Source organism: Schistocerca americana, chromosome 4 (assembly GCF_021461395.2).
Source record: "Schistocerca americana isolate TAMUIC-IGC-003095 chromosome 4, iqSchAmer2.1, whole genome shotgun sequence".
Lineage (NCBI taxonomy): Eukaryota > Metazoa > Arthropoda > Insecta > Orthoptera > Acrididae > Schistocerca > Schistocerca americana.
This window is the reverse complement of record NC_060122.1, coordinates 852,188,777-852,215,458: the sequence shown is the minus strand read 5'-3', so window position 1 is coordinate 852,215,458 and position 26,682 is coordinate 852,188,777. Positions and strand designations below refer to the sequence as shown.

The following is a 26,682-nucleotide window of genomic DNA, read 5'->3' as shown; positions in this document are numbered from 1 at the left end:
CTTTCTATGCTGGCAAGTCTCTGTCCTCCCTTTGTCCTTATCTTTTCCTTGCCTCTTCTCTTTACTCTCTTCTCTGCTGCGGTATTTGAGACCTCTCTTCTTTCCTTTTCTTAGTTTCTCCCTTTCTCTTTCTTTCCTCCGTGTGCGTGTCTGAAGGCCGACCCACGCGTTCCCACGCACAGCTGGTTACGAGGTAACGCGTAATTCCCCGTGCCGGGTAGACGGATAGGACACGTACGTACCCCCTGGTAATGGCCAGGCCCAGGGAGGGGTGATCACCCGAGCTGGTACCTTCTGAATGTGCCGTTTGGTCCCTCTGCCCGTTCTTCGCAAGTGTGGCCTGAGGTGTGAACAATCACCTAAGGTGGGCCCCCCCACAAGGAAGGAGTGCGCCATGGGAGATGCCGGTAATCGTGGGGGATACTTCCGCAATGGTTTCCTCATCATCTACTATGTCTGCTCACAGGCGTAAGTTCAATGAGTCTCAGCCACGGACAGTTCTTCCATCGTTGCCACAGTTCCTTGTTGTTTCTCGGTCAGACGAAGGTCAAGACTTCTCCACAGTCAACCCTTTCATTATTCAGAAAGGTGTCGACCCAATCGCAGGTCCTGTAAAGTCTTGTTCCCGATTACAAAATGGCACCTTCTTGTTAGAAACAGTCAGTGCCCTCCAGGCACAAAAATTGATGCGAACTTTACTACTAAACACCTTCCCTGTACGGGTGGAAGTGCGCTGCACTTTAAATTCATCACGCAGGGTGGTTTATGCACACTTGCTCGTCAAATTGTCCAACGAGGAAATTCAAAACTACCTGTCTGACCAGGGCGTAACGGTTGTACATCGAGTCATGAAAAGGGTTGACAAGGACTTGGTTCCAACCTTTACTATCTTCTTGACATTAAAGCGGGCTATGAGATGATTTCAGTTTGCCCTTACATCCCCAACCCTACGCGTTGCTATCGGTGTCAGCGGTTTAATCATACCAGCCAGTCATTTTCCAATCAGGTCAAATGTGTTACGTGTGCAAGGATGCCCATGAGGGTGCTTGTCCACCTCCATCCCCTCGTTGCATCAACTGTATGGGTGACCATGCTGCTTCCTCTAGAGATTGCCGCATTTTTAAAGACGAACGGCTCATTCAGAGTGAAGGAAATGGTGTCGACCTTTGCTGCTCAAAAGTTATTCGCCAGTCGACAAGCCCACTGTGCCTCACACAGGTAAATACAGCACTGTCCTTGCCTCTCCTCGGCCTACTAAGGAGGCAGCCACGCAGACTTGTGATCTCATCTTTAGTGCCATGGTCGTCAGATCGGCCAGCGCAGAGATCGCCCGTTCAATGTCCTCACTCTCACCTGCTCACTCTATGGCTGACCCTTCTTCGGGTTCTGCTAAATCTCGAGCCCCAGAATCAGACACCCGGACTTCCAAAAAAGAGCCTACTCGTGAAGACTTTCTACGTACCCCACCTTCACAACCATCGATTGCTCCTTCATCTCAATGTCCTGTTTCCAAGAAGGCTAATAAGAAACCCAGTTCCTCTCCTTCTCTGCCACGGCGTGTCTCATCTACAGCACCACCTGGCGGTAACTGTCCGAGGCCGTCTTCTGTGTCGCCGAGGCGCACTGCTGGCGGCCGATCAACTGGCCGACCGCTGGTGGCAGGAGCTGCCCCCGAACAACTTATAGATCAGGATCTTCTACCTTTGGCCGAATGCTGTTTCATGGAGTCGGCCACCGGCTCTCCGCAGTCGTTGAGTTGAGAGCAACCGTGGTAAGATTCTTCCCTTTTCTGTCCACCCTATCTCAATTATCCATTGGAATATCCGCAGCATTAGAGCCAATCGGGATGAATTATCAATCCTCTTACGGTCCTACTCGCCGATCATCTTCTGTCTTCAGGAAACAAAGCTGCATCCCCACGATCGCTTTGTTTTCCCTCATTTTCAGTCAGTCCGGTTTGATCTCCCCTCTGCTGATGGCACTCCAGCACGTGGGGGACTTATGATTCTCCTCCATGATACTGTCCATTATCACCCAATCCCCTTAAACAGTTCCTTCCAAGCTGTTGCTGTCCGTCTTTCCCTTTCTGGATACACCTTCTCTCTTTGTACTGTATACATTCCATCGTCCACACCGATGGAAAAAGCTGATCTCCTTCATCTCCGTGGTCAGCTCCTGCCCACCCTATTTGCTGGATTGGGACTTCAGTGCCCACCACCCGCTTTGGGGATCTCCGCGTCCTTGTCCGCGAGGCTCCCTATTGATTGACGTCTTCCACCAAGCGGATCTTGTTTGCCTCAACACTGGGGAACCTACATTTTTGTCTGCCTCCATGACAAATTTCTCTCATTTGGACCTTTCTGTCGATACTGTTCAGCTAGCTCGGCGCTTTGAATGATTCCCTATTGATTGACGTCTTCCACCAAGCGGATCTTGTTTGCCTTAACACTGGGGAACCTACATTTTTGTCTTCCTCCATGACGAATTTCTCTCATTTGGACCTTTCAGTCGATACTGTTCAGCTAGCTCGGCGCTTTGAATGGTTCACTCTTGCTGATACACACTCGAGTGACCATTTTGCATGTGTCCTTCGATTGCAGCTACAACTGCCATCTATGCGCCCGAGACACTGGAAGGTTGCCCAAGCCAATTGGACACTTTTTTCATCTCTAGTGACATTCGATGACTGTCACTTTCCTAGCGTCGACGATCAGGTCACTCATGTTACAGAAGTTATTCTTACAGCCATGGAATGTTCAATACCTTGCGCCTCCGATTTGCCCAGACCCCCCAGTTCCTTGGTGGAACGAGGCGTGCCGTGACGCAATTCGTGAGCGGCGACGTGCTCTTAGTTTTTTCCACCACCATCCTACTTTGGCCAACTGTATCTGCTATAAGCAGTTATGTGCACGATGCCATCATGTCATCCTTGTTAGCAAGAAGGCAAGCTGAGACTTCTTTACTAGCTCTTTTAACACTTTCACTCCCTCCTCAGAAGTTTGGAGTCGAATTCGACGGTTATCTGGCATGCCTAGTTTCTCCCCGATCTCTGGGCTCACTGTTGCGCATGATACCTTAGTGGACCCATTTGCAGTTTCTAACTCATTGGGTCAACACTTTGCTGAGATTTCGAGCTCTTCAGATTAACCGCCAGTCTTTCTCCCGAAGAAATGTTCAGTGGAATTGTGACCTCTTGCTTTCTCCTCTCAAAATAGTGAAAGCTATAATACTGTTTTCTCTATGTGGGAGCTCCAACATGCACTCCCATCTTCTCGCTCTTCCGCCCTAGGACAGGATGGTATCCACATCCAAATGTTGCTGCATTTATCAACCCATAGTCTGCGTTACCACCTTTGCTTTTATAATCGAATTTGGACCGACAGTACTTTTCCCAGAAGATGGCGGGAAGCTATCGTCATTCCTGTTCCGAAACCTGGGAAGGACAAACATCTCCCCTTTAGCTATCGCCCCATTTCTCTCACGAGTAGTGTATGTAAGGTTTTGGAACGTATGGTGAACTGCTGTTTAGCCTGGTGGCTGTAGTCCCAAAGCCTTTTAACACCCGCCCAATGCTGTTTCCGAAAGCATCGTTCTGCAGTTGACCATCTTGTTGCTCTCTCCACTTATATCATGAACAGTTTTCTCAGGGAACGCCAAATGGTAGCAATATTTTTTGATCTGGAGAGAGCATACGATACCTGTTGGAGGACAGGCATCTTCCGCACACTGTTCTCTTGGGGATTCTTGAATTTATGGCAGAGCGCACATTTAAAGTGTGAGTGAACACTACTCTCTCCAGTACTTTCTCCCAAGAAAACGGGGTGGCCCAGGGCTCCATGTTAAGTGTTGTACTGTTTGCTATTGCCATAAATCCAATTATAGATTGTCTCCTTCCCCATGTCTCAGGCTCCCTCTTTGTGGACGATTTTGCAATCTATTACAGCTCTCAATGGACCAGCCTTCTTGAACGACGCCTTCAAGGATGTCTCGATTGCCTCCACTGTTGGAGCATCAAAACCGGCTTCCAATTTCTCCCAGTAAGACTGTTTGTGTCAGTTTTTGGCGTCATACAGAGTTTCTTCCACCTTCCCTACATCTAGGCCCTGTTGACCTTCCGTTCGCATCTGTGTTCCGTCAACACCCTCCGTGTTCTGAATGATACCTCCAGGGGAGCAGACTGAGTGGTCCTTCTCCGCCTCTATCACGCCTTAGTGCGTTCGAAATTGGACTATGGAAGCATGGTTTACTACTCTGCTTCACCGTCTATTCTTTGGCGTCTCGACTCTGTCCACCACCATAGATTGCGTTTAGCATCTGGAGCTTTTTACACCAGCCCTGTGGAAAGCCTTTATGCTGAGACTGCTGACCCTCTTCTACCCAATCGGCGAGCCGTCCTACTGAGCAGTAATGCTAGCCATCTGTCTTCCTTGCCTGCTAATCCGGTCCAGGACCCTTTTTTTGAGACACCTCCTTGGATTTAGGGTATGCAGGCCGCCCTTCCTCTCTACTACCATTGGGAGTCCGCTTCTGTCAACTGCTACATTCTCTTTCCTTCCACTTTCCTAAACCTTTCTTGACAACTGGGGTTACAGCACCGCCTTGGCTCCGCCCCCGAACTTGGCTACTCCGTGACCTTTGTCAGCTTCCCAAGGATGGTACCCCTTCGTCCGTTTATCGTCAGGCATTTGCTGCCCTATGCGCACAAATGAAGGATACCACATTTATTTACACTGTAGGCTGAAACACATAATTTGGTCTTGGGAGTGCCTATATTGTTGGCGACACCCCTAATAGATTTCGGCTTCCCGTCCAGTGTTTGGTTTTTACTGCAGAGCTTTACGCTGTTCTCCAGGTTGTCCAATACATCCGTCGCCATCAGCGGAGACAGTATATTATATGCTCAAATTCACCCAGCGCTCTCCTTAGTCTCCAAGCTCTTTACCCTGTCCCTCCTCTGGTCCACCAGATTCAGGGCTACCTCCACTTGGGGGGGGGGGGGTGTCTCTGTGGCGTTCCTCTGGATCCCAGGACACATTGGTATCCGTGGAAACGAGGTGGCCGATATAGCGGAAAAGGCTGCAGTCTCTCTTCCTCAGCCCGCTGTTTGCATGGTTCCCTTCGCCAACCTACAGAGTGTTTTATGTCGTCATGTTGCTCTTTTATGGCACACACATTGGTCTACGCTTCCCAATAATAAATTGCGGGACATGAAAGCTCTTCCCTGTGCTTGGACCTATTCCTCCCGAACTCGTTGTGAGGTAATTTTAACTAGACTCCGGATAGGGCAGTGTCTTTTTGGCCATAGACATCTTTTCAGTGACACTTTGTCCCCACTGCTCTCAACTGTGGACGGCGAAACACCGTCTACTTCAGTGCCCCTATTTTACTGTGCTACGCGCCCGCCTACAGCTGTCGCCTGATATATCTTCCATTTTAGCAGATGACACACGCTCAGCCGATCGTGTCCTCGAGTTTATTAGTGTCAGTGAGATGACGTCTGTCATTTGAAGCTCTTTTTGGGGAAAACAACCCCCCCTTCTATAGTGGTTTTCTAAGCTTTCCTTATGTTTTTTAGTTTTGCTCCCATTGCTGCTAATTTCCAATAACCGTAGCAGTTTTGCACCCTGAAACCATTACACACACACACACACACACACACACACACACAAACAAATTGAATGCTGGCAATGTTTTATTTACAAAATGACCATACTGTGCTGCATGCAGTGAAATAATGTGGCCAGCGTTCACAAGTAATGGATGTTGGCGTATGACTTTTGTCTTTTTTTTTTTTTTTTTTTTTTTAAAATGGGCAAACTTCTGTGCAACTCTGACCGTTTTTAGAATTTTGTCGAATCTTGTCAAGTTGCTGTATTGCTGCCAACCAGCATGCTGGAAGTAAGGTTGTAAAGAGTGATTTTGAAAATTGAGGGAATGATGCTCAGCTGATGGAGGGTGATGGGGAGGCAGTCAGCCATGTTTCTGACAAGTTAGCATTCAGTAGCAGTGCAGAAGTGGACATCTCAGCATTGCCTGTATACTGTCCAAACGGTTTACAAAGATTGTAGTTCATACATGCAGACATGTCGTGTTTTCTGCACCCTTTTTCAAAGTAATCGGAATCTGTTGGTGCTGTCTGCCTATGCTGTTTAAAAAGTTGGTTAAGAACTTTGAAGAGACTTCATCAGAAATACTAAAGAAATGGGGAAACAAAAGACAGTAAGTTTTCTCAAAAGCATCGTAATCAAGAGAAGTTAGTGTCACTCATCTCATTAGCATGGCACTACACTTGAGATTTCTAACAGAATCGGTAGACAGATTGTACACAACAATGCACATTATTGTCCTTACAAAAGTGAAATTGTTCAGGCTGTTAGAAAAACAGATTATGTGAGTCAAAGATGGTTCTGTGGAGAAATATTGAATTTAGTTACTGAAGATGAAGGTATTGTTTACAATTTATGGATGAATGGCAAGACTCTCATCCATTTGTTTGATTAAATCAACAAGTAGAACTTGAAGGTTTGGAGTGACATGAATCCTAGACAACAGCATCAGCAACCTCTCCAAGCCACAAACGTTATTTGAGGTATGCTATGTCTTCATCAGATATGGGGCCCTACTTTTTTGAAGGTGATCCAAGCAAAGCTGTGAAAGTGAGTTCACAGAGATACACAGACATGTTGGAAGACTATTTTATTCCATGATTTCCTGAGCACAAAGTTAACAAGGAGACATTTTTTCAACAAAATGGAGCAACCTCCTACACACAAAGAGTATGCATAAATATTGTCAGTGCTTTATTGCCAAGTCACATGATCTCCTGAAACAGAGATATCACATGCTCACCAGGCTTAATAAGTGTGACTTTTTCTTGTGGGGTTACTTGAAGAGTAAAATGTATTGGAACACCCACCTCACTCAGTTGCGCTGAAAGAACACATCGGGCAGGAGATGATAGATGATTCAAATCCCAGAGGCAGTGCTGCAAAATGTAGTGAATAAGTTCAAAGCTCGTCTCTCTCTCTCTCTCTCTCTCTCTCTCTCTCTCTCTCTCTCTAATGTGTGCAGGTTGGCACTGTGTAAGTCAGTATGGCTGGTGCAAAACAGGAAATTACACTTAGTGTTAACAGAAGAATCGTAACCATAGTAACGTAGTCTTGCCAACACAATGACAGTTTTTATAGATATTAATGACAAAAGAAAGAGTTTTTGCTATGAAGACTGTCTATCAGAAATGTGTCAGTTCTGCACTGAGGGAATGGAGAGAACATTATGAGTCAAACCCACCAGCATATAAGGCTGCTCTACAATTTAATTCATGAATTTGAAACTGAAGGTTCTGGTTTGGATGCACCTTACTGTGAGCAACATAGGAAGGACGCTCTGTCAATAATGAAATCAATGTCAGTGAGGCTGTTATGATTAGTCCAAAGAGGATCACAAGACAATTAATGAAAGAGTTCCCAGAAATAACACATCGATCGTTCTAAAGGATATTGCATCAGCAGAACTGCAAAAGGTACATTCTACATCTGATAAACAAGTTGCTGGGAGATGATCCGGGGCTAAAATTTTGTGGAATTATGCTCAATCAGTACTGAGTTGACCAGAATTTCTTTCATAACATTTTGTAGTTGAATGAGACCACACTCAAGTTATCACAACATGTAAACTGATGTAACTGTACTTACTTGTACACAGAAAACAGTCTTCTTGTTTTGGAGCAGCCACTATTTAACCTGGTATAAATGTGTGGGGTGCAATGTGGTATAATTGGGAGCCTGTACTTTATTGACAGATATCTCTCTGAAGACTGTTCTTGACTGTACTTAGTGTGTGTTACACCAGGTATCATCATGCATATGGACAACTGTTACCAATTCTACTCCCAGCATGATGGAGCATGTAGACAGTATACATTAGCTCATAGGACATACCTCAATAACGTTTTGAAAGGAAGGATGTTTGGGCACTCAGTTGAATTCCCATCATAATCCTCTGATATCACCCCAAAGGATTTCTTCCTTTCAGGTATGGCTAAAGGTGAAGTCTTTGGGAAGAAACCTCGAACTCTTTAAGAGACGACTGGTTACATTGACTATGCTTTCCACGCTCTGGACAACATTCAGCTGTGTGTGCATATGTGTCAGAGTGTTCTAGCTAGATTTGAACAGTGTACTAATGGAGATGGCAGATAGTTTGCATAAAAAGCAGTGATGTGTACTGTAATTTGTTGGTGGGCCTGTATCATGTTCAAATTATCAAAAATTAACATAAGTTTAATAAGTGTGAACCGACTTTTTTTGGTGCCTTATATACATTCTTTGTAATGGTGTCTGGCTGTACGTACTTGGTCATCTCAGGAACTACTATAGCGATTTTGACACAGTTTTAACTAATAAAAAGACTTGAGTCACAAGGAAGTGTGAGTGTGTGTGTGTGTGTGTGTGTGTGTGTAATTTAGTACCACCAAGCAATTGTGAGTACTGAGCTCATAACATGGATGCTGTACATCATCACTTCACTCTTTTCATTGTTATCCCTTCTTTGTACATTGTCACATGCCTTAAACTTGCCTAAATGTCTATTTTTATTAAAGCCCCAGCAGCCAGAGTCTGCAGTAGTGTGTGTGACACTTGCATTTGTGTGAGTGTGTGTGTGTTTTTTCTATATCCGACGAAGGCCTCGTTAGCTGAAAGCTCATTTTCTGAGAGTGTTTTTGTTGTGCCTATCTGCTACCCAGCATATCTGCCATATGGTGACGAGCAACTATCCTTTTCGTAATATTCTTACATTCCATCCTGGATTTTCCATTGTTGCATTTTCATGCATGAAGCATCAGCTTTTCCTATCGCACTATCTACTTCACAATAGCAAAATTGTTTTCTTTACAATCGTATACATTTAATTTATAGAAAATTTATCTCATGTTTACATTGCAGCCTTTTTATGGCGTCGTAATAATATCTGATACAAATGAATTATTCCATAACACTAAGAGTGATATGATATATGGTGAAAAAACAAGCCATGTCTTATCCAGGGATTGGATAACAGAAAATGTGGGAACACTTTTTTTCTTTATGTGTGCGTTGTTCATCTTTTAACCTGTCTTCGAGGCACTACCCAATCTATTCAACTGCTGTTCCAAGTCATCTGCTACATCTGATAGAATTACAAAGTTTTCATAGCTTCTCCTTGACCTTTAATTGCATACATTTAATTTCTTAAAGGTCACTCTGTGTCATTTGTAATTGTTAGGTTGTGATAGTTTTATGACACTCAGACAATTTTATTGACTGACACACATTGTTAGTGGCCCCTCTACTGCAATCGTAACTACTGTTTTTATGTTAGCTGCATTGTTTGTTTGTTTGTTTGTTTGTATGCACATAGTTCTCAGCAAAACTTCTTTTTTTCAAATGTATGTGTGTACCAGGGCTGCATTAATTAGTGTTACACTAATTGTTTGTTACCAAGATACCAGTCAGCTACCTCACAGGTAATTCTCGTTTGCTTCAGTTTCTTCCAGAAGGTGCGAGTCACGTGAAGGCACTTCCCACACGCCGATCCATCGCAGCTCAAGAGCTGGAGAAACGAATTAGACGCAAAAAATGGGAGATGAAACTAATCGCTTTTCTGTTGGACAACAGTCTCTACCTCGTGTGGTGCCACCTGGATTACTATATGTTGCGTGCTATACCTCGGTCACGTTTTGGAGATTCTACATCTGGTAATGCTATGAACAACAGCATACACTCCAAAGCTAATTTAATTAAATTAGAAAATGTTTTATCACATTGACATTTGCAGGTGTGCTGTCAACTCTTAGTGAAATGTCGTGGCAAATTTCTGCCGATGATGTAAGCAACCTGAAACAGAGTTTGGTCTCGGTATTCAATGACAGCTTCAGCAAACAGCTGATTGAAACAAAGAAGGTATGTAACACCTCAGCAGCTTCAATTAATTCTGTAGAAACCATTCCCAAGAGTTTTGAAGGTTCTGTCTGGGTACATTTTGTATGCATGGGGAAATTACCAATTACCTTTTCTGACAGTAAAAGTGCTTGTCATTAGTTGTAACAAAAAATATATTGACAGAGAAACTAGCAGTAAGAACTTTCTTACTTTATCTCTTTCAGAAATAATGATGATGATGATGATGATGATGATGATGATGATGATGATGATGATGATGGTAATAATAATATGTTTCATTGCAGAAAGTAATGTAAGACATACACAATTTTAGACACTGTGTGAGAGCAGACAGATCAATAAATAATTTTACAGAGCTTAATCTTGACTGGAAAATATTGCTGTCCGAGGTTAAGGTTTAAGGATCTGCCGTTCCTTTCCGTGTATGCTGTGGCTGCCTTTGACGTATCCCCGTCGGTCTTTCCCATAGTGTGTACTTGTGCTACCTGCTAAACCCTCGAGTTGTGTTGACACAGTGCCATTCGTATACTGGTGTGTTGCGCGGATGCCTGCTTCTGTCCAATTCGCCCTGTAGATCTTTGAAGTTCTGGTTGTTCAGTTAGAGTACTTTTGGATGTATGCTGTTGCAATGCCATCTTGGTATTTTTTACTTTATCTTGCTCTCTCTTCTTTATGATTGGCATTTGGAAGTTGTTTTTTTATATTGCATCCCTCTACAAGGGTGGAGCACATTTCAGTTTTATTAAGAAATTTACAGTTTAATATGCTTGGCCAGGGGAAGGTATTGTGGAGATAGTGATAGTGACAGTGACAATGAGAATTGTCAGTATTTAAAATAGTTATAACACTAGCCTGTTACGTGTCATCCTTCCCCACCGAACCTTTAGTCCTGTCACGGGAAAAGCCACGTATAACACTATCTTGCCACGTATAATGCACAAGCATAGCACGAAACAAGCTCTGAGAGGATTTTGAATTTTGACCGCACGTGTATCTAATGGACGAGGGTATCGACTGTAATTTTGAATATAGTGAAATTAACAGAAGAACTAAATGGACTTTAACCTTGGGAATTAATGAAAGTGGTAAAATTCATATGTGAGTGAAAAAATGAATGGTCGCCAGCCCAATTAGGCACATAATTTGGAAATATATTTTTAAGAAAATTGAACTTTGGTTATTAAAGTTAGGTTCGTTGGCGTTTCCCTTTGAATAACACACAGGATATAAACTGACACAGGGCACTCTGAGCTGTGTGTGTAGCAGCAGTTATCAATCACACGCGCGCGCGCGCACACGCACACATAAAGATATATAATATCATAAATAAACTGTTTATACTCCTCTGCATATGTCAATTTTCCTTAAGAGCAGTAATAGTCCAATTATCTTTCTAATATGTGGAGAATATGGTGGGGACCCATAAACTAGTATAGTGTCACCAGTCATACTTTATGACTATTCCAGCAAAAAAAAGACTAATTCAAACAAAGCTAATCCTTCACTTCACTTGGAGTAGTTCATAATTTACTTTGCAAGACAAAAAAATTCAACACTGAGCTAAATTAATTTCAAAAAAGAAGCCATTCATGATAGAAATCAAAACTCCACTATTTTTAAAATGAGCTTAACTTATTTAGCTTGTTTTGCCACATGTGAAGCGGGTATGTTAGACAGTAACATTTACAGAATCTGACACTGTATTCCTGCAAAACTAAACTTTGCAATAAACTAAGAGTACATTAGCAAAATCCTATTAAATTTCACTTTTGTGGTTTTAACTTTAACTTTTGCTACTCCTTTTACATTTGACAAAAAATAAATAAATAAATTCACTTCGGAACACTTGAATACAAGAATTGTTCATTTAAAACAGGATACTCTGTTTTAGTAGCACTTAGGTGAGGACCCTGCATAGGTTTGTGTTCAGGGTAGAAAATATTGTTCCGGACACAGATTTACAACATTTGGATTATTATTAAAACCACACACACACAAATTAACTGGTCCATGCCCATATACATAGCTGGATGTATGAAGTTAGTAAAGCAGTGGCAAAGTTTTGGTGGCAAGCGACATGGCGGCTAACTGTACTCACGGCTCTTGTTGTTCGAATGCTCTATAAGATCTCTTCTTGGCATCACATTTTCAACATATTAGAGTAATTCCTTTTTGCCGAGAATAACAAATATTAGCCTGATCCACATACAAGGCAAAATTCCTTTGCAAAACAGCTTCCAATTGCCTTTCTTGGCACCGTCGAAGTGTACTGTGCTATGGGTAGCCACATACTGCGTACCGTTCACACCACCAAGTTCGACCGCCAAAACCACCTTTTACATCGTACCGTGCCACTTCTGTCGCAGAGAGACTTCACTACATCTTTTATATATAACAAATACAAGTGCCCTAAGCATGAACCAGCTTTCAATAAACATTGTGTTTTTTATAAACGTACATATATTACAAAAATTTATTATTTTAACAAATTATTTTGCTTTTTCCATGTATACATTACGAAACTCTAATTTCCTGTCACAAATCTATGACTTTAAATTACAAAGAATACGCACTCCATAGTTGCAGATACACAGTTACATAATATAAACCTACTTCTAATCGATATATGTGTTACACGTTACTGGATGGTATAGCACGTAACTCTATTTGTCATACAACAGATCTGGTTGATAGTTCATCAGAATCTGAAAGAGATGGTGATGCTTTTGGGAAAGGACCATGCTTTAGTAGCACATTATATTGTCACATTGAAAGCACGACTGAGTTCTTATCTGAAGGGAATGTTATCGATGAAGTACAACAATAACTGAAAGCACATTTATTCCTGACACCAATGTACATCCAGAACAGAAACGATTATCTGTGTGGAGAGTTCAATTATTTTTGCAAAGATTGAGTTAGCAGATATACAAATGTGAGATATATCAAGAACCTACCAGAACTATCAAATACGAAATAACAAGCAATTGTTGCAGGTTAGGTTTGAAATGCCAACCTGCAGCATGCCAGACAGCGGTGCTAACTGTTACACCTCCCACACTAGCAAACTGGATCTAGATTTTGTCAAGAGTCCTGTGTATGGCAGTGCTGGCGGATCCTCATCCTCACACTCCGGTCACACTGTTAACTCTCCTTCACTATGATGAACACCAGAGTGGCCCGTCCTGTTGAAGTTTTGTGATCACCGAGTGGGTTTTCAGTTTACTTGGACTTCCCATTGTCAATCTGCAAAGCAAGACTTCATACAGAAGACGTGCACTTTTATCTTCTCAGTAAAGGATGGTAATCCTCAATTTCGTATTTGAAGTCTGACAAGCGATGAAGGATCCAATACTACCCAGTGTAGTGCTGTAATAATTTTTCTAATATTGATTGGTGACGCCATGGAGTGCTGTGCGCACGGCGACCATATATGTTAAATTAAACGGAAGGTTCGGTGTTGTCCGTAATATTGATGTTTTATTGATAGCAGAATCAACTTTCGATCACGTATTGATCATCTTCAGTGCTGGAAGCTGTGGTGTACAAATTAAACTCTGACACTGGTATCATGTTATCAATAACCAAAACTGAGAAGCGATTACAACAAGCGAACAATTGAGTTATTGTGATCGATTCTCAGATTTGGTTATTGATAACATGATAACAGTGTCAGAGTTTAATTTGTACACCACAGCTTCCAGCACTTAAGATGATCACTATGTGATCAAAAGTCGATTCTGCTATCAATAAAACATCAATATTACGGCCAACGCTGAACCTTCCTTCTAATTTTAACTTTTCTAGTAGTCCCACTTTCCAAACAGGAAGGTCTCGTGGGCTGTATCTCATTGGCCTGTGTTTGGCCACCAGGGCACACACGGTCCATATGTGAGCCAGTTGCCTTGCTTCTTTGTTTCTGGTGACAAGCTGTCTCACATAGTGCACCTGAGTATTGTGCAGTTGAAACTGGGAGAGTATATCTATTGTCAGTTCGAATATCCATTGTCATTTCAGTCTCGTGAGCTGAAAGAATGGAGTGAAGCCCGTAGTGTCTCGCTTTGCTGCATCGTATGCAAATGTCGTGACATGTGGTATTGTATCTCAATATCTTCGTTAGATGTGAACATACATTGACAGCATATCTGTCAGCATTTTATTAAAGTGTCCTGTGAAACAGTTTGTGAGGATGGTAAGCAGTTGTCATTCAGTGGGTGATGTCGCATTGTGAATTGTTCAATGTACACCTCGCAGCTTACTCTACAGACAGATGCCGTAGAGTGACTCTGCTGGCTCATCCCTACTTGTGAAAAAGATACTCTCTCTCTGCCTCTTGCTGCTGCACATCATTCATCAACCTACTTTCTATGCACACAACCCTGGTAATATCAGACGATACGTGTGTGTGTGTGTGTGTGTGTGTGTGTGTGTGTGTGTGTGTGTGTGTGTTTTAGAGAGAGAGTGAGAGAGTGCAAAAGCTATAACAGGAAGGGATGAGAGTCAGTGTCAAAGGTGGTAATCATCATCAGTATCAGTGTCATCACAACGTTACCACTTTTGTTAAGAGGGATGTAGATTGGCTTTTGAGGTAAGAGTAAAGGCAAGATTTCTTAAATGTGGAATTTTGTTCATATATATCTGTGTTGAAGGTGTATCTTGAGTGGAGTGATGGCTCGTTTGAGATAACTGATCAATGTTTAAGTTATTAGGTCTACAACTTTGCTTCCACTGTTTTGCAATAGACAGCGGTAACGGCAAGTGGTGTTCAGGTGGTTGGTCATAGGTGTAATACAATAAGCTTAGGCATCTGTAAACATAATGCCATAAAAATATTAGTGTTTACGTCATAAGGTTATTCTTGATTGTGTAGCGGGGAGTTTTAATTTTCTGCTTTAACATGAAGAAATCTGCGACTGTGGCTCTTAAAATGCTGGGCAAGACAAATGGTCAGGGAACTATTAGTGGAAGAATGGCAGGGAATTTTTTCAATGCCTTAAAAACAGTGATTTTGATATTGAAGTCCGTCATGGCGGTGGAAGACAGAACGTTTTCGTAGCTACTGAAACAGGCAAAGACAGTCACAGGACATCATTATCGAAAGCAGTTGATGCGTTGGAGCCCAGCACTGAAACGCAAATGGCCACAATACAGTGATAGACACGTAAAGGCAATTTTGCAGCAGGTCAGTGCTCGATCCCATGTCACAAAACCCGTCAAGATATAAATGGAAACATTGAAATGAGAAGTCCTATCCCTCCCGCTGTATTCTCCATACGTTGCTCTCTACCACCTTTTTCGATCAGAGGCATACAGTCTGGCTGACCAACACTTACGATCATATGAACAAGTGAAAAATTAAATTTATTCATGGACCCCCCCCCCCCCCCCCCCCCCCTCCAAAAGACACCCAGTTCTTCTGCCACGGGATTCGTATGCTATCTGAAAGATGGGAGAATGTAGTGGCCAGCGATGGGTGATACTATGAATCATAATTTTGTTGTAAGTTTTTCACAATAAAGCCCCGAACTTTGAGAAAAAACGGTGGAAGCAAAGTTGTAGACCTAGTAAAACAATAAAGTATGGCTGTTTATAGTATGTTTTATATCTTAAACATTTATAATTTGAAAATTATTTTTTTTCTCCTTAGGATCATTCTGCCATAGAGAGGGGATTTGTAGAAGCAATGCTTAGAAGAATTAAGAGACTGATACAGTTTGCACCAGTTAAGTAATGTTGCGGGATAAGAAAGATTTGTATCATTTCACAGAGTGCTTGTTAGTAATGTAACTTTCTTGTGATTAGTAATGTACATTGTTTTGTAATTTTTTAAATAAAAATGTTGATGATTTCTACACTATTTTCAAACCAGCTTTTAAATTACTTCTGTGTCTTGACTTCATAAGTGGAAAAAGGAAAACCCCACAATTACCCCTGTAATCTTTTGCATGTTAGCATCATGGAAACTTTTATCCAAAAATAATAGTTTTTGGTATTGTGAATGGGAAAGGAATTTTTGCCTGGGACAGGGAAATGTTATCAGTAATGTAACTTATTCTGACATTAATTTAAGTAGGTGGGCCGATTCCATTGTAATAACGTACTGCAAGTGGTTTTCGTGGCTAAGAAAAACATAATACGAAATAAAACTCTTCACCAAGAGTATCTGTGACCACTTACTAGTTTGTCAACTTGACAGCTATTTTATTTGATCTTGCATTCATAATTTTTTTGTACATTATATATACGTGGGCATTTTGAAAAGTAAAGATACAATGGCTCGCAGTCCTTAAATAGAACATTAATTTAGAAAACATCAGTTACATCTTATTAACTGGATTATTTGTTATTTTTCGACATAATCACCCCCGTTATCCAAACATTTGTTAAGTCGGTGCATAAGCTTTTGTATCCCACAGTCATAGAAGGTTGCCGCCTGTTGTCGGAACCACATTTCAACTTCATCTTTGATCTCTTCATCGAATGATTTTCCACCAAGATGTGACTTTAGGTAACTGAAGAAATGGAAGTCAGTGGGCGCAAGGTCCGGGCTGTATGGCGGATGGTCCAATACGTCCCGTTTGAATTGTTTGAGTAGTGCTTTGGTTACGAGCGCTGTGTGAGGCCGAGCGTTGTCATGAAGCAAGCGGACTCCACTTGTCAGCATTCCCCTGCGTTTGTTTTGAATTGCCCTTCGAAGACGTTTCAAAGTCTGGCAATATGCAGCAGCATTAATTGTCATTCCAGGAGGCATAAATTCCAACAGAAGAATGCCTTGTCTCTTTCAAAAAACAGAACCCATGATTTTCTTCGCTGAAATCGACGTTTGGCATTTCTTGGCTTTTGGTGAATTCGAATGGCGCCGTTGCATTGATTGTTGCTTGGATTCAGGTGTATGGTGATAAACCCACGTCTCGTCACCTGTCACAATGTGATCAAGGAACTCATCACCTGCTTCAGCATAGCATATGAGGAAGTCGAGTGCAAAGCCCATCCTTTTCTTTTTGTGTTCTTCCGTTAACAGTTTTGGAACCCAGCACACACACAATTTCCTGTACCCTAATTTGACAGTCACAACGTCATAAAGAGTTGTCATTGACACGTCCGGTATGATCTGATGCAATTCTTTCAATGTGAGATGTCTATTCGCTTCCTCCGTTCTCCGAAGAAGGGCATCAGAGATCACAGATGGCCGACCTGTTCTTTGTTTGTCATGAACATCGGTCCTACCTTCAGAGAAATGACGACACCATTTCGTTACATTTTGTCGATTCATAATGTTCCCATAAACAAAAACAATCTCTTCGTGAATATCTGCTGGTTGCTGACCTTTTGCATGAAGAAAACGTATGACGGAGCGCACTTCCCATTTGGCGGGATTCTGAATCGGCGCAGCCATTTTAAACGCGACCTACTCCAACCAGAAGCAACGTTCAACTGCCGAACGACCGCGAGGAGAAAGCCAACGGTTCAAGGTTAACACAAGTGTTGCCAACTTGCTCGCCAAAACTCTACTCTTCCTCTGCCATACGGTGTATCTTTACTTTCCGAAATACCCTCGTATTTAAAATTTCAGCATTATGAAAAAGTAAACAATTTCATTTTAGAACCTTAGTATTAATCACACACAAATACAGGGTCTTCTATGACATCCTTTCATCCCCCCCCCCCCCTCTCTCTCCCTCTCTCTCTCTCTCTCTCTCTCTCTCTCTCTCTCTCTCTCTCTCTCTCTCTCTCTCCCTCTCCCTCTCTCTCTCTCTCCCTCTCCCTCTCTCCCTCCCCCCCCCCCCTCCCTCCCTCTTCCCCCCCCTCTCTCCCTCTCCCCCCCCCTCTCTCCCTCTCCCCCCCCCCCTCTCTCCCTCTCCATGCAACTCCTGTTGCAATCGAACAATTGTTAACTTTCAATTTGTATCAAGGATTTTCCTCTAATTAAACTGGAGGGCATGTCTCAAAACAGGGCCACACACAAAAATAATTTCAAATTATTGCATGTGCCCAATATGAAACCTACTACTATATCACCGAAACTGTTAAGTGACTATGAGACTGTCAAAATGTTTGTTTTCTCTAACAGGGTAAGAGAATATCTCACTTGAGAATCTGTTCAAATTTCGACGGAAAATGAACAGGGCTGTACTATCTTGATATACGAATCGTAGTATACTGTGCCATCCTGTAATACTATCTGCCAACTTCAAGTGGTAACAGGAAAATCTTGACTGCTAGCAGTGCTTTAATGGTGTTGTGAAACAAGAGTACATAAATTGGCGATTGCACAATTAGTGGCAATTACGCAATTAGTGAAGTGTTAAAGAAGATTAAACGGGATAAGAAGTTTATTTACCTTCTCACACCTGTAGAATGGATTTTAGGCTTAATTTCACGCACGTGTATCATAAGTAAACAGTGACTTAAACTTATATGTAATCACCAGTTTTTTTTATTCAGTACTCTTTCAATTTATTTATATATGCCTGAATAGTTTCTACGGTCCTTTGTTTACGTTTTAGTCACTACTTAAATCAGTTTATACGATTTCTGTTTTTACCATGAGTGAGAAGTGTGTGACATGCCGTAGGATCGCTAGTTCCGGGAATGGTGTGATGGGTGCTGTAGTTTCTTTCATTGGTACGAATGTAGTGGCGTGGGAAATGGGGACATAAATGAGGCTCACCAGTGGTATTGTAGGATTTGCAGTAGAGACAGGAAAATACTGGGACAGAAAGGGAAAATTGCAGCTCTTCAACCTGACTTAGACAAGGCAAGGGAGGATCTGGACAGGTTAAAGAGGGAGAAGGGTGAACAGAGGTGGGAAGTGGCAACAGGTAATAGGGGGAACAGGCAAAGGAGAGCATCAGACAGCTTTGTCATAAATGTTGAAAATAGATTTGACCTGTTGCCTCAGTCAGAATCGGATGACCCTCATGTAGCTGAAGCTGTAGAAAGGGCACAACAAGCTTTCAAGGACTTGAAAAAGGTAGGGAAATTTGTAAAGAGAAAGAAAGTTCTGTTGTTAGGTAGCTCCTATGGTAGCGGTGTTGGAAAATTAATGCAGGAAAATCTACGTCCCAGGTCACAAACTTTTTCAAGCCTAGTGCAGATCGGGGTCAGGTAACATAGGATGTAGGTTCTTTATGCAAGGATTTCACAGAGGAGGATGCCGTGGTTTTAGTGGGTGGTCCGGGAAATAGCATTGACAGAGACTCTGAATATTCCATAGAGAGTGACCTGGTGAAGATAGCATCAGCAACAAAGCATACGAGTGTGGGATTTGTGTCTGTGTTGAGATGCCACGATCGGCCTTATTTGATCTCTTCCATCGGGAGGATGAACTTGAAGTTGTAGTGGCTGCTTAGGACGCATATAGGGTCCCATATTGGTTTGATTCCTGTGGATGCTATCAATAGGTGGGACTACACTAGGCATGGCCTTCACCTCAATAGGAAAGGGAAGGGAAAACTGTCTGGGTTGATTGCAGAAAACGTAAGGGGGACACTGTCACAAGTGGTAAAATACCAATGGTCACAGGTGTCAGAGGTATGCCTTGTTTAGGGTAAGGAAGGGGGAAAGGAAACGAGTTTTAAGAGAGATTGGCAGACACTCAGTTTGAGAAAACAGATGAACAGGAGTCAGATTTTAGCATACAGCCTCCATTTAAACAATGTTTAACAGCAAGTAATCAGAAGCTGCCAGTTCATCTTCGCCAAAGCAATTATAATCCCATTAGTATGCAGTATCAGTTATCTTTATTACACCAGAACATTCCAGGACTCAGAAATAAAGTTGATGAACTACGCATTTGTATCGATGAAATGAGTTCATCTAACCAAATTGACATAATCTGCCTCTCTGAACATCAAGTGACCACTGGTATAGATATGTTAGACATTTCAGGATTTAAGCTAGCTTCATACTTCTGCATAGTAGATATGGATGGAAGAGTTGCCACATTTCTTAAAAACTGCCATAAATTCAAGAACATTGACATTAATAAATTCTGTTTAGAGCAGCATCTAGAAGCACGTGCAACAGAAGTAGAGTTCCATAACAGATCCTATATAATAGTAATTATTTACCGAGCACCTGCAGGAAATTATAATCTATTCATAAATCATCTAGAAGCTCTTTTGGGTTATTTAACAGGAAGAAACAAATAAATTTTGATTGCTGGTGAGTTTAATACAGGTTTTCTAATGCAATCTTCCAGTAAACATTCACTGCAATTGTTAATGTTGTCTTTCAATCTAACTCGCACTGTAAACTTTCCAACTAGGATCACTAAATCCTCAAGGGCAGCCATTGATAACATTTTTATAGACAAATCAAAGGAACAAAATCATATCATAAAACCTGTAATAAATGGACTTTCAGATCATGACATGCAGCTCCTTGTTTTAGATGTAAATTCTAAGCAGATTATCAAGACTGCTAAATCTGAGTACAGGAGAGTAGTCAATCAGCCAAAAATTGAGTGTTTTAGAAAACTGCTCAAAGATATGAACTGGAAAGATGTTTATAGTGCTCATGACATGATTGAAAAATATAACATATTCATGAACAATGTCAGTACTATGTTTGAAAACTGCTTTCCTCTAAAAGTTACTCAAATTAAACAGAAGTCTAATAAAACCATGGATTATACAAGGAATAAAGATTTCCTGTAAGACAAAAAAGAAAATGTATCTGTCGACCAAAAATAGCTCCAATGCTGACGATTTAGCTAAATACAAGGAGTACTGTAAAATATTTAAAAAAGTAATTCAGACATCTAAACAAATGCTCTATAAGAAGAAGATAGCAATGTCAGGGAACAAAATAAAAACAATATGGGATATAGTGAAAGAGGAGACTGGTAGAACCAGAAAGGAACAGGAGCAAACAGCATTAAGGGTAGATGACACATTAGTAACTGATGGGCATAGTGTGGCAAATCTATTTAACAAGTACTTTATATCCATTACTGATAGAATGGAATTGTCAAGATCAGTAAATAATGCCCTTGACTATCTGAAACCAGCCTTTACAAATACCTTCAGGTACATGAATATATCGCTCACTTCACCAAAAGAAATAACTTCCATACTAAAATCTTTAAAAACAAAGCATTTTAGTGGTTACGATGAAATATCAGCAAAGTTAATTAAGGCATGTTCTTGTGAATTTAGTACAATTCTAAGTTACCTGTGTAATCAGTCAATTATAACTGGGACATTTCCTGACTGGCTAAAATATGCAGATGTTAAGCCCCTATTCAAGAAATGTCATAAAGAGATACCATCAAAGTACAGACCGATTTCACTTTTGCCAGTATTCTCAAAAATTTTAGAAAAAGTAATGTACAGGCAGCATCTCAACCATCTGACCACAAATAACATATTATCAAGAACACAGTTTGGATTTCTGTAGGGTTCCGATATCGAGAAGGCTATTTACACCTACAGTGAAATGTACTTACTTCGTTAAATAACAAGTTACAAGCAGCAGGTATTTTCTGTGATTTGTCAAAGGCATTTGATTGTGTGAACAACATCCTTTTAAATAAATTAGAATTCTATGGTGTCACGGGCAGAGCTGCAAAATGGTTCAAGTCATACCTCGCTAACAGGAAACAAAGGGTTTCAGTGCAAGGGACTAGTGAATTAAGTCATCAGAATGGGAAGAAATTACATGTGGTGTCCCACAGGGATCCATCTTGGGGCCATTGCTTTTTCTTGTGTACATTAATGATCTCTCATCAGTTACACTGCCAGGAGCAAAGTTTGTTTTGTTTGCAGATGGCACAAGTATTGCAATAAATAGTATGTCGACTGTAGTTCTAGAAAGATCTGCTAATGATATTTTCGTGGATATTAATAAATGGTTTAAAGCCAACTCACTGATATTAAACTTCGAAAAGAGTCACTATATGCTATTCAGAACCTGTAAGAGGTTTCCGTACAGCATGGGCATAAAGTATGAAGAAGAGCAGATAGAAGAGGTTGACAGTCTTAAATTCCTGGGATTACAACTTTATAATAAATTCAATTGGGAGGAGCACACCACAGAACTGCAGAAACATCTTAACAAATCTGTATTTGCAATTCGAGTGTTAGCTGACATAGGCGACATAAAAATGAAAAAGCTTTCATACTTTGCCTACTTTCATTCCATAATATCATATGGTATAATATTTTGGGGTAACTCTTCAAGAAAAGCGTGTAATACGTATTATTTGTGGAGTAAATTCATGGACGTCCTGTAGAAACCTCTTCAAAGAACTGGGTATACTAACTACTGTCTCTCAATATATTTACTCCTTAATGAAATTTGTTCTAAATAATATATCTTTTTCTCCAACAAACAGCTCAGTTCATACATACAATACCAGGAACAAAAATGATCTGCAGAAGGACTTAAAAGCACTTACTTTAGTTCAAAAAGGGGTCCACTACTCAGGAACACTCATCTTCAATAATTTTCCAGCAAACATAAAAAATTTAGTTACAGATACAGATCAGTTTAAAAGGAGCCTGAAAGACTTACTAGCGGCGAACTCCTCCTCCTCCATTGACGAATTTTTCAATAGAAACAAATGATGTATTGTATGTATTCATACTATTAGTATTGTTATTTCAGCTAACAAAGAAAAAAACATGTTCCACATCCATGAGGATCTCCTCAGCACGGATCTATGGAACGAAAAACTAATCTAATCTAATCTACAATATGTAACACACATGATGATTTTAGACAAGATATCTGTATAGGGCAAAAGTGGCAAGTGTCTCTAAATAATTGAAAGTGTGAAGCCATACACAGGAATACGAGAAGGAAACTTCTAAATTTCAATTACATGATAAATCAAATAAATACTTGGGGATTACAATTGGCAACATCATTACACCTTGAAAATAACTTCCCTCACTTATCGGGAAGCACTGCTGTGGAGCCATGGGAAGGCTTCCTTGACACTCCTTAACGTATCCTGTGGAATGACTGACTGCAAGTGACTGGCAAAGACCCTTTCCATCACATAACCCCAAAGGAAGTAATCTGGAGCCATAAAATCTCTGGAATGGGATGGTCAAGTAATGTTGCCAAAGTGGGGTATCACATGGTTTGGAAACATTTCAGAGTGTAGCCGTACTCTGCCGTGCTGTCTGAGCTCTTGCTCCATCCTGCTGAAACCAGACAATTTCCAGCAGTCCTCTTACCTGCAACGAGGAAAGTCTGCATTCTGCAGCACATTGTTACTATGTGTCTGGTGCCGTCCCTGAAAAGGGGGAGAGCGACGGCATTATCTCGGATATCAACTGCACACCGTGTCACAAGTTTTGGATTCACCTGAAGCTTTTCGTGTAAATATCTTTGTCTTAGGAAAACCCAGTACTGGAAGTTATGCTTATTAACACATTACGAGTCAGGCCACAGTGACAGCTGCAGTTCCCCAGAAGTTGTAAACTTTCTTGGCTTCTTTGCTTGGCTTGTGCTTATAACATGAAGGAGAAAAGCATATTGCCATCTGTTTCAGAAATACTGTCATCAATTTTAAAATTGTCGTCACAAATTCGGAACCAGATTCTTCGAGCAGCCCTAGAACTTCACCAGTCAAACTGTCCTTCATTTTACGATGAACTTTTGCAATGGAGACAACTACAACAGCACACTGCAGTGACAACAGTACAGGAACTGATCGGGCTTGTAATATTTTTTGAATGACGTGGCATTTTGTGGAAGCAAGAGCATCCATTCAGCGGCTCTCTCAAGTATTAAAAGAGCGAACAACTGACTTCGAGCCGTCAGTGCTCAGAAATAACACATCGTGAAGTAAGAGCCTGGAAATCTGCCTCGGAGGTTCTTAGAGTGCTGGCTGGAATGTGTTAACATACCCACTGGAATGTGTTAATGTACCCAGTCAGGAGAAAGTTTGCATCACTGGAGAAACAGTGGCTCTCGGTTATTCACTGCAACACTGTCAGGGCAGTTCATAAGCCTGTTTATTCTATTGTTGTGTGTCAACTCCTGAACCACCTGTAGCTTATGCGGTTGAAGCTTCAAATCATTAAGTACATGGCCTAATTAACATCACGACACTTGTAATGTATGCATATGTCGCTGTGCTGAATGTCTATGACTGTATTCAACTGATATGCAAACTCATTCCAGCTTCTCACACTTATTTCCTGGTCTGTCCCTCCTCTTTCTCAGCCTCCTGAAAACACTGTGACTTTTGGGTACAGCCAGGTGGCTATCATTACTGCTCTGTCACAATGGCTGCTGATCCTTCATCTCAGAACCAGTTCAGATAAAGCTTTCTGCCACTACCACTTGTGACTACACAGGCCACTGCTCTGTGGCACATTAATTACATAGTTCTCTCCTATTCAGCAACTGACACATGCGCAGCATCCAATGTGTATTCAGTCAGGGTTGCCAAATGCATTGGTAGGTACAATGCACATCACCCTGTAAAATGCTTGCTTAAAGCACAAAAGTCAAGGTCTCCATTTACTGTAGGGTGTGGAGAGCTTTAAGTTAAGTAACTAAAGGAATGAATATAAATGTAAACGTAGGCTACTGCGGCCATTGTCAGTCAATAAAATTCTTCTGGGTTTGAGGCCGCATTGTCAACTATAAAATTCCGACGACTGTTGCAAGATCCCTTCCTCAGGGTGTACTGCTAACTGCTGAATGAGCACTAATTTGGTTACATATATACTATGGAGGAGTGCAGTCATTGGATATGAAGGTGAGGAGGAAGGGTATTTGGTGTTCTTTTATTGGTCTTTGCATTGAGTGTTGTCATTGGTGGAAATAGGCGCTTTCCATTGGAGTTTCCTTTATTGCTTGACATTGGTGTAAATCGGCGAATAGGAGACTGAGTGGTGAATGCAGCATAGCTATATTGACTAAACGAATGAAGTTAACTACTCACTATATAATGTAGGCACAAGTGGTCAACAGGAAAGATGAAGATTGAAAACATTGCTGAGCTACTTTAGCCAACATAACTCCTTATGAACATCAGGCCGAAGACTCAACAGCGTTTACGGAACTCAACTTTACGGTAAGTGGTTACCTATTTTCCTTCCATTATTTGAATGTCTGTCAGGACTTCCCAATACCATATGAACTTTATATGTATAAATAAAAATTTAACAATGGAAAATCCAGGATGGACTGTAACAGTATTATGAAAAAGATAGCTGCTACTCACTATATAACAGAGGTGCTGAGTTGCAGATAGGCACAACAAAAATACTGTCAGAAAATAAGCTTCCGACCACCAGGGCCTTTGTCAGAAGCGCGCGCGCCCACACACACACACACACACACACACACACACACACACACACACACACACACACACACGCGCTCACATTCTCTGGTAGTGCCAATGGCGGTTGTGTGTGTGTGTGTGTGTGTGTGTGTGTGTGTGTGTGTGTGTGTGTGGGCGCGCGCATTCTCTCTCTGCCAAAGATCTTGTTTGTCAAAAGATCATTTTCTGACAGTCTTTTTCTAGTGCCTATCTGTGACTCAGCATCTCTCCTATTTGGTGAGTAGCAGCTGTCCTTTTCATGTTTTTAAATAAAAATTTTAATGTTTGTTTGTTCACCTAAAATGTGCACCACAAATATTACAGAAATGGAAAGTTCCAGTGCAAACGGTTTTCGCAGAATGGATTGGTAGCCAGTCAACAGATTGTAATAATACTTCCTGTATTTTTTGTGCAAACATACACTTTTTTAAATGGAAAAATGCCTACTGACATTACCAAGCTAAAAGTACGATAAATTGCAATGTCAGTGGTGTTTGTTGCAGGATTCTAGTGAGAGTCATTTACAACATATCTTATTTTGAAAAGTTCCCACACCAACACTTGTTGTGGTCAAAATGACCACCAGCAGTGGCAATACATGCTTTCAGTCTGGTATTGAATGCCTGCAGCACAGCTGCTAGCATTTCAGTGGAGCTGTCTGAGCAGGCTGCAGTAGTATGTCATTGCATATCATCGGGTGCAGTTGGTATGACACTGGAACAGCATCTTTCAGCATTCACTACAGAAAGAAATCTACAGGCGTCAAATCCGTGGAATGGGCTAGCCGAGGTACATATCCTCTGCATCCAATCGAACGATTTGGTAACAATTCAGGAAGACATGCTATAGTACTCCATGCACTAGACATGCTATAGTACTTCATGCACTAGGGGCTGGACAGCCATCATGCTGGCACCACAGGTTCCTCCTAGTCTGCAGAGGAACATCTTCTAGCATCCATGGAAGATGGTCTGTTAGGAGGCCGAGATACTTGTGCACGTTCAGTGTTCCGTCTGTGAGAAATAGGCCTATGAGCTGAAGGCTCATTATCCTACATCACACATTTACACTACATGGACACTGACGTTGCACCTGGCAAGGCCAATGCGGATTGTCAGCAGATCAGTGGTGCATGTTTTGGCAATTTACCTGGTCATGCTTGGTAAATGTGGCTTCATCACTAAACAAGATAAATGACGCATCTGGACTATCCTGTCTAAATGCCCATGTACAAAAGTTAACATGATCCTCATAATTGTTTCCATGCAGCTGGTGATGGAGGGAGGGAGCAAGAGAGAGAGAGAGAGAGAGAGAGAGAGAGAGAGATGTGGTTGGTGTGGAACCTATGTTGATGGAGAATGTGTAGGACACTTGCCTGACTCGTGCCACTTCCTCGTGTGATTGTGGGAGCTAATGTGTGGATGAACTGCAACAGCAGCTAGAACA

General features: G+C 41.5%; 1 protein-coding gene across 1 annotated transcript in view; it reads left to right on the top strand.

The window, feature by feature from the left end:
* LOC124612680 (nuclear pore complex protein Nup205) overlaps nt 1-15,798 on the top strand; it is a 314,008-nt gene extending 298,210 nt beyond the window's left edge. Inside the window, exons 32-34 of the mRNA XM_047141009.1 lie at nt 9,526-9,736; nt 9,817-9,941; nt 15,589-15,798. Of these exons, the coding sequence (XP_046996965.1) occupies nt 9,526-9,736; nt 9,817-9,941; nt 15,589-15,672 (420 nt within the window). The 3' untranslated portion in view covers nt 15,673-15,798. The remainder of the gene's footprint in view (nt 1-9,525; nt 9,737-9,816; nt 9,942-15,588) is intronic.
* The last annotated feature ends 10,884 nt before the right edge of the window (nt 15,799-26,682 follow it).